An 18,766-nucleotide genomic window follows, 5' to 3' on the forward strand; every position below is an offset into this window, starting at 1 on the left:
AATCAACGTAGATTAAGATGCTAGCTGTGTTTGAAGAATTTATTTCTTTTATTAATTGGAGCACTTTTCTCCCGGTTGTGTTATTGAGTCTGTTCTGGGGAGAGATTATGCCTGAAAGAGGACGGTTTATTTGACTACTCAGTTCCCATCCATAGTTCGCTGTGGGGGTAAGAGATTGTGGTTTGTTTTCCAGGAAGTATAAGGCTGCCTGGCACTTTAGGCTGAGAGTTCTTGAATTATAAGTTTTGAAGTAACCAGCACTCCAGAGGTGTTTTATATCTCTGCTAAGGGGTTGTGTAAAATGGGGCCCTTCTTGATCACCACCTGTCCTAGAAGATAGGTAAGAACAAATTCCATGTCCTTTTGTGGTCACTACCTATATTCAGCAGGATTTGTGATGAATTCCACAAAGTCATGAGGTATGGGTTGAGAAATGAGTCTAAGTGGGGAATTTCACAGCATCATCAAAGAGGTCACGGGTCCTTTGATCCCCCTGTCCCCCTACCCTCACACACACAGAACCATGATGGGGCGAGGCTCTGCTCCTGGACGTGCAGTGCATGTGCAGGCAGTAATAGGACACTTTCCCCTTGCTGCTCTCTTCTTACAGGGCAAGCTTGGGCATAACTCTGTTGGTTTGGAGGCAGACTACTTGTGCAGCAGGTGGCAGGTTTGGATATTGACTGTTTATGACACTTGGCTAGGAAAGCCAGCTGCCCAACAGTGATGATGGTGGAGCCTGTGGAATGTTATGGAGGGAACCGCTAGTCCCACGGGAAGGTGGATTTAAGCAAAGTTCCTCTAGCTTGGAAGAGCGGGGAACCCCTAGTCCCAACTAGCTTGAGGTCTAGGCAATACAGGGAGTGCTCTTAAAGTCGTTGTCAGATAATGACCAAAAACACTTGTGATTTTTGGGTATTCTGGCTTCTCTCACTACAGAAGAGGATGATGAATGGGCTTCAGGAAGACCCACAAATTGTCTGTCAGATTTCATTTGTGTTGGGTGTACATCATTTGTAGCTTGTTTCAGATGCTAAAGGAATTCTGGAACTTCACAAATCCCAAAAAAGTTAAGAATCGGTGCTCTAGATCCATCGAACTTCTTAAAAAGAGAATTTCTTGAATGCCAATTTCATAAACAAATGCCAATTTTAGAGTATTACAGAAGTACTAGAGTCTTCTCTTTTTTAAAACGCTTCAGGACATACAGGGATGGTCTCTTGGTTTTTTTCTTTACTTTTGTTGTTACCTTGGAAATTGTCTTGGCAATTTGGACCAAAGTCAGAGTTGATATGCCCTAAGGCATATGTCTTAACTACATGGCTTGGCTTTTACCTCCTTACCTGCTATCGAGATCTTTTTCAAAGGTGTTCACCTGTTTCTACTAGCTATTGCATTCTGGAAATTTGTAATTCCAGAAATTACATGAATTTCCATTGGGATTCCTTGTTTTTTTTCTTATTCTCAGTCCAGATCCACTGGCATCTTTCTCCTTCAAGGGCAGGAGCTCTGCACATAGTACCATGTGCATGCCCCTTGAGTGATGAGTGTGATTGGATGCTGTGGGGATTCGTGGAAAGATTCTGGACAATAAGGAAGTGATCACCTGTCATCTTTTAGACCTCCTGGGAAGGTGATGCCCAGTTCTTGAAGGAAGCTTTATGCTGTTCTCATCTATTTTCATGGTTTGCTAGTGTGGAATACCTTTAAATTTTGGTCCTTAAAGTTTTTCCAGAAGACTGTCAATTGATAAACTCAAGTCCCAGTGAGTCTGCAGAAAAGTTTTGACCAATTCTTATCACAAAAGTCTACCTGATTGACATGATAGGACAGCCACACTGAGACAGTAAGTAGAAAATTAGTGGGTTGTGTATATGTTGGATTGGGTTTACGCAGTAGGAAACTCCTGGCATAGAAGTAAATTAAAAATTTCCTAGATATGTAATTGTCCCACCACAAAGAAAAATTGAGCTTTACCTTCTGGGGATTTCTGCCCAACTTTGGTCATTTCCTAACATTAGATATTAAGGTCTTATTTCTAGCATACTTCACAACTACTAAAATCAGGACATGGAAAGGGCAATGTCTTAACAATCTAATCCCCAGCATCCAGCAGAGGGCCTGGCACACAGGAGTATCCATTACATTTTGCATGATTAAGTTAATTCAGCTCCATCTTTCTGCTAACAAATCTTCAGAAGTCTGCTTTATCGGACCAATGTGTGAATTCAGACCTTATTTCTTTTTTTCACCCTCTAACTGGAAATAACTTTTCTTCATATATTGAAGTAACTTTTCAAATTTGGATTATCCTGAAATATATGGCTGCATTTTAAATTTCTTTTGCGGTGATAATAAAGGAGATTATTACAAATTCTGAAACTAATATCTCTGATAGAGGCAACCTATGATAGCCGGGGCTTTTCTTCACATAGATTTAGCCTTCTTTTTTTTGAGGGAAATTGTAGACAAAATTAGAACCACAGCATATTCACATTGACGTAATGATATGCTCTGAGGATTTCCGGTTACTGAAATCTTCAGAGTTGGAATGATTTAAAAGCTAGGATGTGAGAGCTGGAAGGGACCTCAAACCATGTCCTTATTTTAAAGATGAGGAAACAGGCCCCAGGGTCACTCAGTTTAGTAGCAGAATCAAAATGTGATAATCAGACCTCCATTGTTCTTTCTTTTACCCTAAGTGGAGACCTGTACCAACAGAGGGCTTGTCATCTGGGAGAAAATAACTGAAAATACTTTCTGAGTCTTTTTGAAGTCTTTCCAAAAACTTATATAAACCTGGTGTATTTATCCTTGATAGTTCTAATGTAAGTAGGGTCTCTTTGCCAGGCCCTTGATTAGGACTCCGTTTTGTCCCCCTGTTCATTGAGAGTTCCCATAGCACTTTGGTCTAGAGTAGACTTGAACCAAAGGGGTCTTTGGTTTTTCCTGCTCACCGACTCTGTTGATGTGTTTGTTGAGTGCTTACTGTGATTCCAGGAGCTGTGCTAAACACATTTATTATGAAGTCAGACTCAGATGAGAATGGCCCTGCCACATATTAGCAAGTTATTTCAGCTCTAATTCAGTTTCTTCATCTACCAAATAATAATAACCACATTACAGGATTGTATTGAGGATGAAATGAGTCAATAAATGCAAAATGTTTAGCACAGTGCCGAGCAGCTAGTAAATGTTTAAAATATTAACTTCTATTATTGCAAACAGAAATTGAGAGGTCAATTTTTCTTTCTTCTACATTTTCTTCCTATTTCTAGGAAAAAATAAGACTGACATCCTTTGGAATCTGGGCCATTGTGTTTATGTCTGTCTCTAAATCCACCTGTCCTGGTTAATGATGTCATGGCCAAGTCATTCCAAAATATCAAAAAGTTAACTTTGTTTGCTCACTGTCCTACAAACAAAATGCATATGAATGACAGTTCCACCTAGTGGTGAGGATCCTGGTCTTTTAATTCATCCCTCTTCAGCTTAGAATCCTTGAATAGTCCCTGGAGTCTTTGGGATACCAATCCACTCTAGCACAGTTATCTAGCCTCTGCTTTTCTTTCCGGTCCTTACAGCTTGCACTTGCCTCGTGCATTACGTTTCTGTCATATTGAACTATTTGATGTTCCTAAGTTCCTTGACTGCCACAGCTTCGCAGCTCTGGACTTTGTACATACTGTTTCTTTTACCTGGCATCCCTGTTACCCTCCACTCAGTTTCTCCACCACACACACACACGGTAAGTGTCTTTGCCCCCATAGTACCCGATGTGCATCAGAGCACAAGCCACATTGTTTTGCCAGTTTGTGTCTGCCTGCTAGACTGAGCTCCATCAGATCAGAATCTGCGTTTTATCTTTCTGTCTCCAGCAGCTAACCTGATGCATGCCTCAAAATAAGCATCCAAAAAATGACTGATGCAAAACATGCTTGGGTAAGTTGGCAGTTGAATTAGCTTATAGTAGGTTTATGTTTTTACGAGATTTGATTTGGGTGTCTTCTGGAAGAATGTGTGTGAAGAATGCATCCAGCTAGCAGATTCATGATGGCAAGTTTGCAGCAGCTAAAACTGCCTGGGTTGTCAGAAACTGCAAAATACCTGAGACTGGAGGACTGCAAAGTGGTTTGCACCAGTTCTTGGTTGGGCTAGATAGCAAAAAGAAAGAGATGCCCTAAACCGTTTCTGTGAGACTCAAAGGCTACAGTGTTGAATTCAGTGGACCAATGCAGGTGCAGTTACCACATCAGCTTCCCTCTCCATTCTGTGGAGCTGGAGGCCAGGCTGAGGCATGGGTGGGAAGCAGGATGGCAGAAAAACTAAAGGGGGGTTAGAGGAAGAAGGGGAAGTTGTAAGGAGTGGTCAGTGTCCTGACAATGTAGTATGGTTGTTCTGGAATTGCGCTGCCTGCATGTGAATCTCTGCTGCTACTAATGCTGACTGTGTGACCTTGGGCAACTCACATAATTCCCTGACCCTTAGTTTTTCCATTTGTAAACCAGAGGTCTGGTTTATCTACTCCAGACTAGGTTTAGAGCAACTGTCTCATGGGGTTTTAGTGAGGATTAAATGAGATCACAGTTTGTAAAATAAGTGCTCAGTAAATGTTAGTTATTATTGTATTTTCCGTTTACAGGTTGTGGAAAGGACAGATTGTGAGGAGGTCCCTGAAGTTAGAGACCAGGCCCATCTTATTCACTATTGTGTTTCCAGCACTTGGCACATAAATACAAGCTGTTTAGCAAATGTTTGTTGAGTTCCTAAATGCGTGTGGTCAGGGCAGTTTTTCAGAGATCTCTTAATATTGTGGCTTTTCCTAGAATGTCTCTCTCTGATGAAGCCATTTCAGCTCTACTTCATGATGCCATAGCTCTGAGTGTTCTCAGCATACTTTGGGCCACTTTGGACTACACCAAGGAAACAAGCATAAGTCATAGCAGCAGTGGGTCTCCTGTTAGGAAGGGGCTGATGCCACAGCAACATTTGAATGCCCGAAGATAATGCCAGCAGTACATCCGAAAGTGAAGTTTCTGTCTGAACATTTATTCCACAGTCATAGAAACTGAAGATGGAAAAGACCTGAGGACATCTAGTCCATCCATGTGATTGTACAAGAAAAGTGGCTGGAGCAAAGCAGCCTGTTCACTTCATGCTCACAAGACAGCATTTCAGTTCTTCCTGGAGTGGAGCGATTGCAAACACATTAAAATGAAGACACAATGCAAATACTCTTTACAAACCTTAAGAAAATACTTATAAGTACATTATTTTCATAAAACAATTAGGAACTAATCTAAAAAAGGAGTGAGGGAATCCTGGATTAGATGGACGGTGTGGGTGGGTGAAGAAAAGAATAACTAAACATTGCAGATAGTGAAGTGGTTTTGATGACTAGAAAGCAATTTCTTCTGGACTGGTTGGGTTTTTGGTTTGCCCATCAAAAATATGAGTTGAGAGGAAGAGAGGCTCTGAAGTAGTTTCTTTCCCCTTCATTCTTTATCCACACCAAGGAAGTGCTTACTAGCTCCAAGGCCCTAATGACCCGGCACCAACACTGAGAAGTCTGTCACCCAGATCACATAGCTCTGTTCTGCGTGGCGGTTGCTCCACTTACCACTTCTTCTCTTGGCACCGAAGCAGCAGCTTCTATATTGGGTTTGTGCAATAGTGAGATCCATGAATAGCGGAGAGTCACCTCCAGGCATGTTAAAGACCTCAACTGATTGGGTCCCTGTGGCTGCCTCACTTGTCTGTCCCAGTCATTCTGCCAACTTAATGGTTGAAGGGATCCCCTTGCCCCTCTACAAGGGTGTCCACACTGTGGGGCCCTTATTATTATTTACATGAGCCTAGTAGCCCTACTTGTCCCAACCCACCCAGTCATCCTTTATTATATTCTTCCTGTGTCAGGAATTCCCTCTTGGAAAATTGGGTTGGGGTGAGCGACACAATCAGGTTGTCATGTTCCAAGTTCCCAGCATCAGAGCTTGAAAAGGAATGGAGGCCTTCCTGATCTCATGAAATAGGAGCCCACAAGAGGAGGCAAGGTAGCACCCCATCTCTTCTTTACCAGAATACTACCCTCCGCCTCAAGATTCCTGATCTTTGTGTTTTTTGAGCCTGAGGGGAATTGAGAGAACAGAGGTGGGGCAGAACAGAAAGGAGGGTTTTCAAAGGACCCACCATTTCATGAAGTCTTTTTACAAAACACAACACACTGTTTCACAAATTGCAAAACACTGTTCAATTACTACCAATAAAAATAACCATTGCTACTTAACATGAAGACTGCTTCATTTCACCACAAACAATTATGCTTTGCTTTTCTTTATCCAGAACTTGGAGGCATTTCAAGCAGTACTGATGGCAGGAAGCCCGCTTTCAGACCCTGCTGTGTCTCCCCACATCCTGGCCACAGTGTTGGCCAAGTAGTTCCTCAGAAGATACTCGAGGAGCCATGCACTGGTCACCTACTTCGGGGACAGGCAGGCTACTGCTCAGAATGCCTCAGTAGAGAAGCTTAAGGTAAACGCGATATACAAAAATCCAAACTTACAAAACAGATACATTAAGGGATAATTAATTGCATTACAAAAGGGTTCTTTACTTTACAAAAGAATTCACCTCTGGGTTCCTTTAAATAGCCAGCTTCTCAAGCACAGTCAGAATATGAGCTGAGTTATAAAAATGTCCATGTACAACAGTAGGAGCATGGCTGTTGCGTGAGTTGAGGTACACCTGTACATCAGCCTTCCGGGCTGCACAGAGCATGATGCAGTCTCTACAGCATCCTTAGCTATTGCAGACGGGTGGGAATGGCTAAGGGGCATGATCTTCCAAAGTCAGTTGCAGACATACTTCGGGACCTGCGATGAGAACGTGGGAGGATAGGGCATTTCAAAGCAGAGTTGTCCTTTCTGTTTCCAGGGCTCACCTGTTCCCTTACTGCAAGGTTGGTGAAGTCTAACTTTAGAACCCTCCTACCACCTCCCTAATCAGTCTCTCTGCACCTACATCCACCCCAGGGTTTTCTCAGACAATTAACTAATTGCTAAAGTGTTCTCTAATTACATCTTAAGGTGTTATCTTCCCCTGGGGGACTGGGTAGTTCTTAGTGGGAATGCAGGGATTGCATCCAAAAGTAGGGGGAGAAATTTTGGAATTGAGGAGCTTTTCCAATGATCTGCAGCTGTTACAGAGCACAGTGCTTGGCACAGCGCTGTGAGCTCATTGTAGGTCTTCAAATTGACTGGAGTGGAGCAAAGAGACTGAGAAGATGAAGCAGGTAATTGATAAACAAGGAAATCTAGTCCTAAATGGCACCCTGGGATGGGAGTGGCTGTATGGAAGAGGAATCAGCAGATGTTTGCTGAAGTTTAAAAAACTCTCAAGAAGGCTCTTCTCACCTCTCCCCATCGCTGGGGCAGCCAAATTCTATAACAGTGTTTCTCGAATAGTAACAACCACATGTGTCAGTCACCTGGGGATGGTGGTTAACAGGAGGTTTCCGAGCCCTCATCCAGATTCCCCACCCCTCCAGTCCTCTGGGGGAGCCTGGCAATCAGCATCCTAAGGAGTGCCTTGATCATTGCTACATTAACATTGGGAACTGAAGTTCCATAGTCCCATATTCCCTTCCCTTTCGGCATGTCCAAGCCGTTGCACACCAGGAAGGGATGCCCAGGTGGAGGGGAAACAGGTTACTTACATCAGTCTCTTGGGAGCATTAGATGGAGCCTGGAGGAGAATTGGAGGCTCCTCAGAGATGTTCATGGCTCCTCAGAGATGAATGGGAGTGAGGTGGGGAGGCTGACTTGGTCATTATCAATACAGATATGGAAAGCAGGACACATTCCTGAAGGTTGAAGCTTGTGATGTTCACAGGTTCGAGGCTCACTTTTAGGATTCCTACAGCTAAGAGACTGATGACTGCTGACCTGAAAATGGCCTAGTAAGTGGTTTGCAGAGCATTTTCACTTAACCCACCATGCCAACTCACACATCCTATATAGGCAACAACCAGGGATGCTCCAGTTTCATGCCAAGGCCACAGCCTTGCTTTATATTTCTCTTTCTTCTTCCTTTGTAAAAGGCACACACTATAGTGGAGATGCTTAGTCCTATTCATTCCTTAGCAAAATTGCTTTTCTGGCTCACAGCTTTTGTTCTAAAAGCACGCTGACATTTTTAATGCCTCTTGTGCCTGTCCTCTGTTCCCACTCACACATCCCTGTCCCTTTTCTTCATGGCAGGTCAACATGTTCCTACTAAATGTGAGTCAGGATGGTGTCGGAGATCCAGGACCTCCTCAAAACATGGCTCTTGCCTGACCCAGTCAATCCTTGGCCTGCTGTGATACTAGGAGTTGAGTTAATGTTTTAAGTACCAGCTCCCTGTCCTCGGTTTCTCTACCTCTTACTTTGCTCCCTGTCAGGATTGTAGGAACAAATCTAGCCTGGGGAGTTGTATCAAAAGCCACAACCCTGGATAGTTCTGCTCTATGCTAAGATTAAACCAACCACCCAGTAAGACATAGGTATGGGTGACAATTTTCTCTCTTATTGATAGTGCAGAGAAAGGGCTAAAACCCAGAAATATTACCGTGGCACCTGGTGAAAAGGTTAAGAGGAATGAGGGTCGTCTGGTTATTCAAAAATCCCTTCCTTACACAGAGTTTACTCCTCTGACTAATTTAAGATTCCTGCTCTGAAAAGATGCCTATCCTGGAGACCTAGGGGGCGAGCTCGGAAGAGCTGCCGCTGCTCTTTAGGCTGCGGAGAGCGGCCTTGACCTCTAAGAAGACCCAGACCTCAGCTTCCCTGCGCCTCTGTCAGTAGTTACAAAAGAGCATTACGAAGTGTCTCAGGGGCTCAGAAGAGTGCCAGGAATGGAGAGAGGGGAGCAGCGTGGTGGCCTAGGACTCGCGAGTCCGATTTGTCCTTTGGTACTCTTCCAGCTCCGTTTTCCTGCTCACCGCCAGCTGCAGCTCCTGGCGGATCACCTGAATCTGCTTCTCGAGCTCCGAGAGCTCCTGCATCACTGAGTTCCGAGCTCCGTTCAGGGAGTCTGCTCTCCCATTGGTGGTCAGCGAGGCTGGGAGCTCTCTTCTCCTTGGAGGCAAAGGGATGTCCTGGCGGGTCCGGAGGCCCAACTGGTTTTGTCGTCCCTCATCACTCAAGATGTATTTTCGTCGGTCGTCATGGCTCAAATTGGAAGTATTCCACACGGTGAGCTGACGGGGTCCCACGTTGGACCTAGGAAACCAAGAGACACTTTAGATTTGCCTTCCACTCTGCAGCCCTCAAAGTGCTGTTCCCCATCCATTAGCCATTTCCCGTGTGAATAACATGGAGCTGGTATGCTTTTAGAGATGAAGTAACAGCCATGGACAGCCTGCCTGCTGGAGTGTCATGGGGACAAAGGGAGCCGATACAATTCTTTTCAAGTGAACTTCAAGGTCTTGTCAAGTCTTCCACCACCCCAGAACTGGAATGGGTGTATCATCTGCAGGGCTGATGGATCAGGGTGTGGCACATTACTTTATGAAGAACCATACGTGCTTTTTTTTTTTTTTTAAGATTTTTTTTTATTATTTTTTTCCCCCAAAGCCCCCCGGTACATAGTTGTATATTCTTTGTTGTGGGTCCTTCTAGTTGTGGCATGTGGGACGCTGCCTCAGCATGGTCTGATGAGCAGTGCCATGTCCGCGCCCAGGATTCGAACCAACGAAACACTGGGCCGCCTGCAGCGGAGTGCGCGAACTTAACCACTGGGCCACGGGGCCAGCCCCGTTACGTGCTTTTTTATTTCCCTCCTGCGAATGAGGCTTAGAAAGCAGCACTGCCTTGAAACATGCTAGGGCTATAAAGATGGTGCTTTAGTAGAAGTGAGAATCTGTTTATTCAGCTATTGGACTCTAATCGTGAGCCTGCTGATAGATACTATAATATGGCTCATCCGACGGGACCACCCTGATGTTTACTAGTTGAGTTTGAGGAGAATAAAAGCATACAAGCTACAGGTTTCAGCAAAAAGTTCCCTGTTATAGAGATGTCTTTATGTGGGTTGAGAATGACAGCTTAGGTCTGAAGCTTAAAAAAAAAACCCTAAGAAAGCCTCAGGTTCTTGCTGGGATAATGCAAGTCAAATAGAAATAGATTCGCAATCCTCTTTCAGGCTTGTGTCGAACACCCTACCACCATCTCAGAGAGATGGCCGTAGACAGCAAGAGAGGTCTTGCTGGCCAGGCACAGGAGGAGCGGGGTCTGGTTTCTGAAACATGCTTTGACAGTTAGATGCAGTGAGAAGAGTTTCTTGCTGCAAGAACAGATTAGAGCCCTAAACAGCATAGCTAATTTCTTCCATCCTTGTTGAAGGAGAAGGAGGTGGAGGAGGATTTTGACCACTTTCACAATCTACCACAGGGCAAAACAAAATAGAAACGCTCTATTAAGTCCTTGTGTTTCTGTTCCCATACATATAACTGAATCAAGGCTTGATTCCTGGACTCTTACTTGCCAGGAGGAGAAGGGGAGGACCTGTAGGGGGAGGGGAAAAGGGAGAGATAATCAGGTCTTGATTCAGTTACATGGATGAGAACAAAAACACAAAGACTTCATAGGATGACTATTTCATTTTGCCTGTGGTGGATTGCGAAAGTGGTCATAATCCTTTGTACCTCCTTTCATCCATGCCCCTCTGTAATGTGACTTTGCAGCTTATCCTTATCGAGGGTGTTCAAGGGGGAAAGTCTGCTTCCCCACCTGCCTCCCTGATGAATTTGGTCTTGTCTCATGACTTGTTTTGGCCAACAGAAAGTGCCAGAAGTGGCAAGTGGCACTTCCAAGCCTAAACTTTTAACTCGCTTCACACACTTCCACTGTCTGTCTCAGCACCCCCCTGCTGCAGCGTGAACAAGTCCAGACTGGTCTGCTGGATGACAATAGACCCTGTGGAGAGAGTCCCCAGTCTTTCCAGTTGACCCAGCTGAGGCCATCAGCAATCAGCCAGCCCTTAGCTGCTTTCCCTCTCCCCATGAGCTGGCTGTAGAGACACAAGCAAATAAGCTGAGCTCAGCCAAGTTTGGCCCAGATCAGTAAACTGCACAGCTGACCCTTAGACTCATAAGCAACTCACTGCTGTTTAAAACATTAAGTGTTGAGATAATTTCTCACACCACAAAAACGGACTGATATATGCCCCAAGCCATCAAAACACAAGCATTTGAAAACACCTGCAGTTCTTTAACATTTCTCATAGTTTAAGTCTCATATAAATGAGCAGAGGGCACCAGAGCTCAGCTCTCATGTGTCCTGGGCTGGGTAAATTCTATAATGAATCCTCTATAGCCCACTGGCTTTACACTGAGATCAGAGGTACAGTTATAATTTTCTTTCTAACCTTACAGTTCCCTTTAATTTTTCCTTCACGTCTTTTCCTATTGAGTTTGAATAATTTCAAAACAATCTTTTTGTGGTGTGTTATACGGTTTACAATTTTTGTCCGTCTTGGGGTGAGAGGAAAGGAAAAAGGAAATGTATTAGAAACTCAGTAGGGTAAAGGATAGACCAAAACATGTGAAATCACATGCTGAGTAAACCAAGGACTATATATAAATGGTCTCTGGCAATGCCTACTTTTTTCTCTGCTTTAAATAAAAAAGGAACACCACCTACTTTCATACCATGGCCCCAAATTTCTTCAAGCCTTTCCTCAAACCCATACATTAGTAATTCATTCATTTATCTATTGTTTTATTCTTTCAATAAATAGGGAGCACACAGAAGGGATGTTAAGTTGTAGCAGACAGGCATTTGGGTAGATATTCTTCTCAAAAAAGAGGGAGAGTTTTCAAGCAGACCTAACTCTAGTACCATAGAATGATTTGTAGTGGGAAGAACCTGGGAGTAGGGCATCTACACGCTTTCCTGGAATGTCCAAGAAGTCACAGAAACCAGGTAAGTAGAGATAGCTAATCTGGTTTCCTCCAGAGCTTTGTACATCTATCTGGGAATATCATATAGAAGAATAAGCAAAAGCTGGATTCCATGACAAACTCTAGTTGCCAGTGTCACAAGTGCTCTGATAACTGATCGACACGTGGCTCTAGGCTACCTGCAAATGCAAGATGACAGATGCTGAATGTCAGATTTGGTGTCTGGTTGGAAGGAATGAGTGTGTTATATTGTTAGCCTATATAGTGTTTAGCTTGTGTTTTGTAACAAGCCTTCCTCAGCCTAAGAGGGTAATGTGACCAGTGAGTGAACTGTATTTAACACTAAAAATGAGCAAAACAAGCTTCCACAGTGCAATTACATGACATCGAGGTTCAATCTTCCACCAGACCATTTGGAAGAGACCTGAGAGCTCTGGGGCCTCAAACACCCACTGCGCTGGGAACGGTACAGGTGGGTGTGGGGCTGTAGGGAGGTGGCACAGGAAATGTGGGCCCAACATAAGCGATGATGGATGTTCTGCCTTAGCTCCTTCTCAAAATAAGGGGTTCCAGAAGGGACTCTGCCAAGAAAAGTGGATAAGTTGTGTGAAAGACGCATTTAGCTCTCCATTGAGGCAAGAAAGATGTGAATAGGAGTCATATCACAGTTGGAAATGGGATCACTGGGCTTCTTGTTTCTATTACGACTGGAAAACAAATGCCTTGTCATTAGGAGATGATGTCTTTCTGCTGTGTCTTCTTGTGTTCCTCTTGTTAAAAATTTATGTTAAAAATAATTATAGAAAAAATATATATAACGTGACATAGAACAGCTGTGACCTGATTAGTCTGCAGCTTATCTCTGACAAGGCTGCAATTTGATACAGGAATGCCACAGACTGAGGTGGGGACGGGATGTGCTCACTGACTGGAAAGAGGGTTTAAGAGACAGCAGAAGTGATTCTGACAAGCTGGATGCAAACGGGAGAGAAGGAGACTGTGGTAGTCCCAGAGGAGGTACAAACAGGGAAAAAGAATCATGTTTTTCACTCCTTTTCCCTTTTCCTCTGTTATAAATGAGAAGTGTGAGTGTCATATTTCAAGATTACCCACAAAGCCAACCTCTGAGCTGAGGATCTGTCATAGATAACAGAGTTGCTTAGAGGTACCACCCTAAACTGAGGCCTCTGGGCATATGAAAGAAGCAGGAGGGCTGCCATAGGCAGCATGCAACAGAGGCCACCAGGAGCCAGACCCAAATGTTTCTGACATCTTTTGCCACCATGAATGAGGCCATAGTCATCCCCAGGCTGGATGTGGGGAAGGTGTGAAGTTTCATTTTCAAATGTCATCTATGCATTTAATGCTTGCTACCTTCTACTAAGGAGATGCTCTTTTCTGGGGAGCTTGTAGTAAGACGGCCAGGAAGGGGGCTAAGCAGAACACGTCTGTTGCATATTTCAAATATTCCTAGGAGTTCTGGCAAGGAGTGGGGAGTGGAAACATGCCAAAAACGCAATATTGCGTGAAGTTTGTTGCCTGCAGTCCTATGAATTGTCTTTTGTGTACTTTGTGTACAATAGTAATAGCTGAAATGCTTTGTTTTCAGAGCCTGACAGTATTATCTCATTTAATCCTTGCAGCATCTCTAGGAAGTAGGTACTGTTTTGATCTCAATTTCACAAAAGAGGAAATTGAGGCACAGAGAGGTTAAATAAGGAACTTACCCAAGGCCACACACATTGTAAGTGATGAAGACAGGATTTGGATCCAGATGCTTGCCTCTGGAGACCACGCCCACACTTTTAACCATGGCATATATTGCCTACACTGCATTTCGGTGTTTGTATATGTACAAGTATGTTGATCGTTTTGTCTGTTCTTTTTCTATTTGAAACCACATATATTTTTACTGATTGTGTTTATCAACAACTTGGTCCTAATTCAATCTGAGTTATTTACCTTTTGAGCACAGAGTCTCAGTTACATCTCTAAGCTTTTATTTTAACAAATATAGAGACACCGGGCGCTGGCCTCTTCTTACCTCTTTTCCACACGTTTAGTCTTGAAACGCTGCTGCCTTTCTTCCACAAATGATGTGTTTAGTGCTCGATGCAATCGCTGGCAGAAAGAACAGAGTCACATGCAGAGATCATCAGAAACACACAAGGGACAAGGTACCGCCCGAGATTTAATAGCATATCTCATCACCACAAACCTTGGCCTCTTTAAACAAATTTCCAGGGATCAAAACACAGATCAACATTCAGCCCCAAATCTCAAGAGGACAAGAATTCTAAGTTATTATTCAGCCTGGAGAAAAAAAAAGTAATTTGATAGGAAGCTTAGAAATGCTCCAGGTTGTACCAAGGTGTGTGACATAAAGAAGAGCTATCATAACTAACACATGGAAAAGGGCCTGTACAATTGTTAACGGCAAGTCAAAAACTTAAGTCTGAGCTTCTCAGCAGCCAAAACAAAGAAGGGAAGACGGACTCTTGAGAATTAAACTAACTGTGTCAACACACAGTTGGGAAGATCAGTGGTCTGCAGAGTCCTCCTTAACAGACCAAATACTTCCTAAGATGAAAGTAGGAAGAACGGGGTTCAAGCATAGCTAGACCAATGAAAGTGACCCATCTAGGAAAAAAGTCCTGTGTTAACAATGCAGAGAGGTCAGCCTAACCGATGAATGGGGCAGAAGTGGGAACTGGCAGCCTCACTGCTGAGAGGCAGGGGAAAGCCTGTCCCTGGGAGATCAGGATGGCTCCTCTCGCCTCACCCCTCACCACTGTCAGGGGAAAATGCTGCCTTTGCTAGAGTCCCTTCACCACTGAGAGGCCTTCTGAGTAGATTTTGGCTCTCCATGCCAATTTCCTTCAGGGAGAGATGTGCCAATGAGTGTGCTTGAATGGTTGGCCTGTCAGTTTCAGTTTTCCCTGCAAGTGAGTGTGTTGGTGTCTGGATTACACGAAAGAACTTCCATCCTATGAGGCTTGGCCTTGCCACCAGCGAACTTCAAACCTCTGCGCCATTGAAAATGCGGAGAGAACAGCGGCTGGCAGGTTCACCTAAAGGAAAATAGGGACTTCAAGCTCATTTAATGGGTTTCAATTTTGGCAAGAAAAGAATCTGTAGGAGACAAATGTTTCACACCGTCTCTTCAGATTGTCACTATGAAGTGAAACCAGGTTAAAAACAATTCTATTGCTTCCATTGGGAGCAACAGTGGAGGGTTATATGAAAGGAAGGGGCATTACGGGACAGCCTAATTTAAGGGGAAAGTGAGTTAACGAGATTGAGGGAATTCCATCTTCTACATCTAGAGCATCTACACCACCCTAGTTGTCTTGGTAATGTACCATTCATCAGGGCTCTGGATTCTCCCATCACCGGGAGTTCTGACGTTTAAGAATATTGGTGCAAGATGCCCAGGGCACTCACCTGACTGGTGTGGAGCCAGTACTGCAGCCTAGATTTGTTCCTGATTCGTGGTAGCAGCAGCCTGTACACGATGTGCTCACCAATGGTTGTCAAGATGGACAGACCAAACCCAATGCACAGCAGCACAAAGAGTCCAGAGAAGTGTTGGATGCCCATCTGCAAAGTCTGTGGCAGAAGAGGAAAGGAAAGGCCATGAACGTGATGCTCCTCCTGGCCTCATGTTCACGCAGACGCGGATTCTGTTTTTCTGGACCCAAGGAAATCTGGAGACTATCCTTCCCTGTGTGCTCTGCAGACTTCATTACACTGAACTGTGAAAGGAATCCAGCCAGGACTGAAGATGCTGCAGAGCACAGTTCCCGGGGTGCTACCCATATATAGTCCTACTGCATGAATAGTCCCTGAAGTTGTGCAGAGGCCCTGCATCTGGACCGCCTTACAGTCTCCAGAGAGACTGAGAGATAGAGAAAGAGAGACACCAAGAAATGAAACAATTTAATACAGTCCTGTGCTGCATAACGACGTTTTCGTCAATGGTAGACCACATATACGATGTTGGTCCCATAAGAGGAGTACCGTAGATCCTAGGTGTGTAGTAGGCTATACCATCTAGATGTGTTTTAAGTACACTCCATGAGGTTCACACAAGGACGAAATCGCCTAATGATGCATTTCTCAGAACATATCCCTGTCATTAAGTGACACATGACTGTATATTAAAACATTGAATAACTATTAAGGAAAGAACCTCTCTCAGGGACATAGAATGAGTAGGTTTAAGGAGAAAAGATGATGAATTCAATAATTTTGAACTTTAGATCTGGCAGGGAACGCAGAGATCATCTAGTTCAATGTCTTTATTTTACTGATGAGGAAGCTGGGACCAGAGAAATGAAGTAAATTGAGCCAGGCTACACAATTAGACAGCCATAGAGGAGAAAGAGAAGGAACCTAACATATATTGATTGCTTACTTTTTTTGCACTGAGATAGGTATTATAACTGAAATCATAGTTAAGGAAACTGAAGCTGTTAAGTGACAGAGCTGGTCTAAGTCCCTGTTTGTTTTGCTCCAAAGCTGGGCTCTTTCTGCTACACAGCAAAACAGCAGCAGTTACAGCAACAACAATAGTTGCAGTAACTCTATGTGGCAGTCACTTTGCTAAGTGGTGTACATCTGATATCTAAGAGAAGCCTCACGAGTTCTCTACAAATTAGGTATTATTCAGTCAACTGACATAGATGACAGGAGTCTATCCTGCAGAAGCAAAGACATGTGATACACTGAATGCCTACTATGTGCCAGGCACTCTTCGAAGTACCATGGAACAGAGATAGGAGAGTTACGCCCCTGCCTTTAAACAGCTTGAGTCTAGGGAGGAAGCAAACATTTATACTCCGTGATGCACTGAGACATACCTCCTGAGTTTTGTGGGGAAGCTGGCTCATGATATAAGATTTAAAGAGAGGTAAGATGCAGAGGCTCAGGTGGGAAAGGAAGCACTCTAAGCTGAGGGTGGCAGAAGACAAGAAGGACTGACAAGACCTCCCGGCAGGCACGGTGATATAGTGATGCTGTGGCTTGGGGTAGGGTGCATGAGGCATGGTCGTGAGGGAGAAACAGGGCCATATGAGGCAAGCCCTCAAACGCCAATGCCAAGGAGCCTGGGTGTCATCCCTCTGCTGGAGGCTTTTGGTCATCATCATCATCATCATCATCAATATTTATTTAGCCCTTAATATGTGGAAGGCATAACTCTGAGCACTTTGTTGATGTAGGTACTGTTGATGTTGAGGTAGGTACTGTTACTGTCTCCATTTTATAGGTGAGGAAACTTACGAACAAAGGAGTGAGGTAATGTGTCCAAAGGTTAGAGCTGGGGTTCAAAGCCACGTAGCCTGGCTCCAGACCCTACACTGTTAACTACCTTATTTGACTAAAGTGAGTGATCCTCCCATCCTCTGGAAGGGGTTTTCCTTCCTCTTATTCTCCCCACCTCTACCCCCAATCCTGGAGAAACAACCAGTCAGGCATGGCTCAGGCAAGGCTAGACCTCCTGGGGATGCCAGGAAGTCTATCGAGGGCGCGGGGTTCAGAGGCAGAGCTTGGAGATTTCAGGTTTTGGTGCAGCCAGGGCCTTGGAATCTCTTTTCCTCCACAGAAGTGGCTCTGGATCAAAGATGGGTGCTAAGATCCCTGGGGAAGGAAAGACTAGAGGTAAGCAGGGGCACAGAGCATACCTTAGGTCCAGGAGGCTGAGACACAAGGCAGGAAGACTAACAGACCACCTGTGAATGCAGGCAGAGCCCAGCCCCAGGGAATAAGGACCTCGCTGGTCTAGGCAAGGTGAGAGGTGTACTGGCCCCAAGGGCTACAGGGACTAGGGCTTTTCCACAGACATCTCTGTATAACTCTGACCTCCAGAAAGCATATACAAACGTGTCTGAAAACAGCCCTTGGCCTGGACCTGTTGTAATATGCACAGAAAATGGCTATTATGGAAGGATTTAGTGAATTTACTGCTATGGATGATGAACAAACTGGGGAATTCATTTTGGACTTCAGCACTAACATCATCAAACATACAGCAAACACCAAACAGGCTGGCACCGCTTTCTTAGAAGGCACTGCCAAGATGAGGAAGAAAACACGTAACTGACAGTGAACTATCTTGCCTTTAAACGCAGGGCTTCCCCTCTGTTTTCTTGTGCATAACAATAACTAGTCTCATTTTCCTCTTATTACATCAACAACAAATAGGCTGTATTCAGTTTATTTTATACATTTCTTTATTTAAATTTCTGTTGTTTATACCCACATACTTGACTAATAGAAGTAGTTACTGTTTTTGTTTTAATTGGACATCTAACGTGTGTGCCAGACACCATATATGTATACTATGTTCTTATGCTAACCCTGTAAGTTAAGTGTTATTATCCTCAGTTCACGTCTGAGGAAACTGAGGCTCATAGAGATTAACCCCCTTACCCAAGATCATGCAAGCTAATAAATGGGGGAGCTGGGCAGGGGATCCAGGACTGTCTGATGCCAAGCTGGCACTGCCCTTCAAGTGAACGCCAGTTTACAGGTACCCCTGGCTATCTGAACTCCTGCTGTCTATTCCCTATAACAACTTGCAAAAATTTTTATTCAAAACTCACCATCTGAATTGAAAATTCATTATAATCTGCTGTGAGCACCAATGATAATGTTTAAACTGTGTCTGAGCCTGAGCGATAAGATGTGGCGCTGCCGCTGTAACTCAGCTGTTCTTCCCCCAGGACCACACTGCTTAAATGCGCTATGCATTAGCCGTGCGCGTGTTCCCCACCTTATCAAGCAAAAGCTTTTTTTCTAATGCAGTGGAACTTGCTCAACTTG

At 44.2% G+C, this 18,766-nt stretch overlaps 1 protein-coding gene across 2 annotated transcripts in view; it reads right to left on the minus strand.

The window, feature by feature from the left end:
- Positions 1–5,028: 5,028 nt before the first annotated feature.
- The window catches only part of GRIN3A (glutamate ionotropic receptor NMDA type subunit 3A), a 150,195-nt gene continuing 136,457 nt past the window's right edge, over positions 5,029–18,766 (minus strand). Inside the window, exons 7-10 of one of the 2 annotated variants that reach the window (XR_011432420.1) lie at positions 15,386–15,550; positions 13,986–14,062; positions 7,715–9,260; positions 5,029–6,872 (exon numbers count right to left, since the gene is read on the minus strand). Coding sequence is in view for 1 of the 2 variants with exons in the window: in XM_023629774.2 (XP_023485542.1) it covers positions 8,921–9,260; positions 13,986–14,062; positions 15,386–15,550 (582 nt within the window). In the remaining variant the exon portion in view is untranslated. Of the gene's footprint in view, positions 9,261–13,985; positions 14,063–15,385; positions 15,551–18,766 lie in introns of both variants that reach the window. The other variant, XM_023629774.2, reaches the window with a different exon arrangement.

This window comes from Equus caballus, chromosome 25 (assembly GCF_041296265.1).
Source record: "Equus caballus isolate H_3958 breed thoroughbred chromosome 25, TB-T2T, whole genome shotgun sequence".
Taxonomy (NCBI): domain Eukaryota; kingdom Metazoa; phylum Chordata; class Mammalia; order Perissodactyla; family Equidae; genus Equus; species Equus caballus.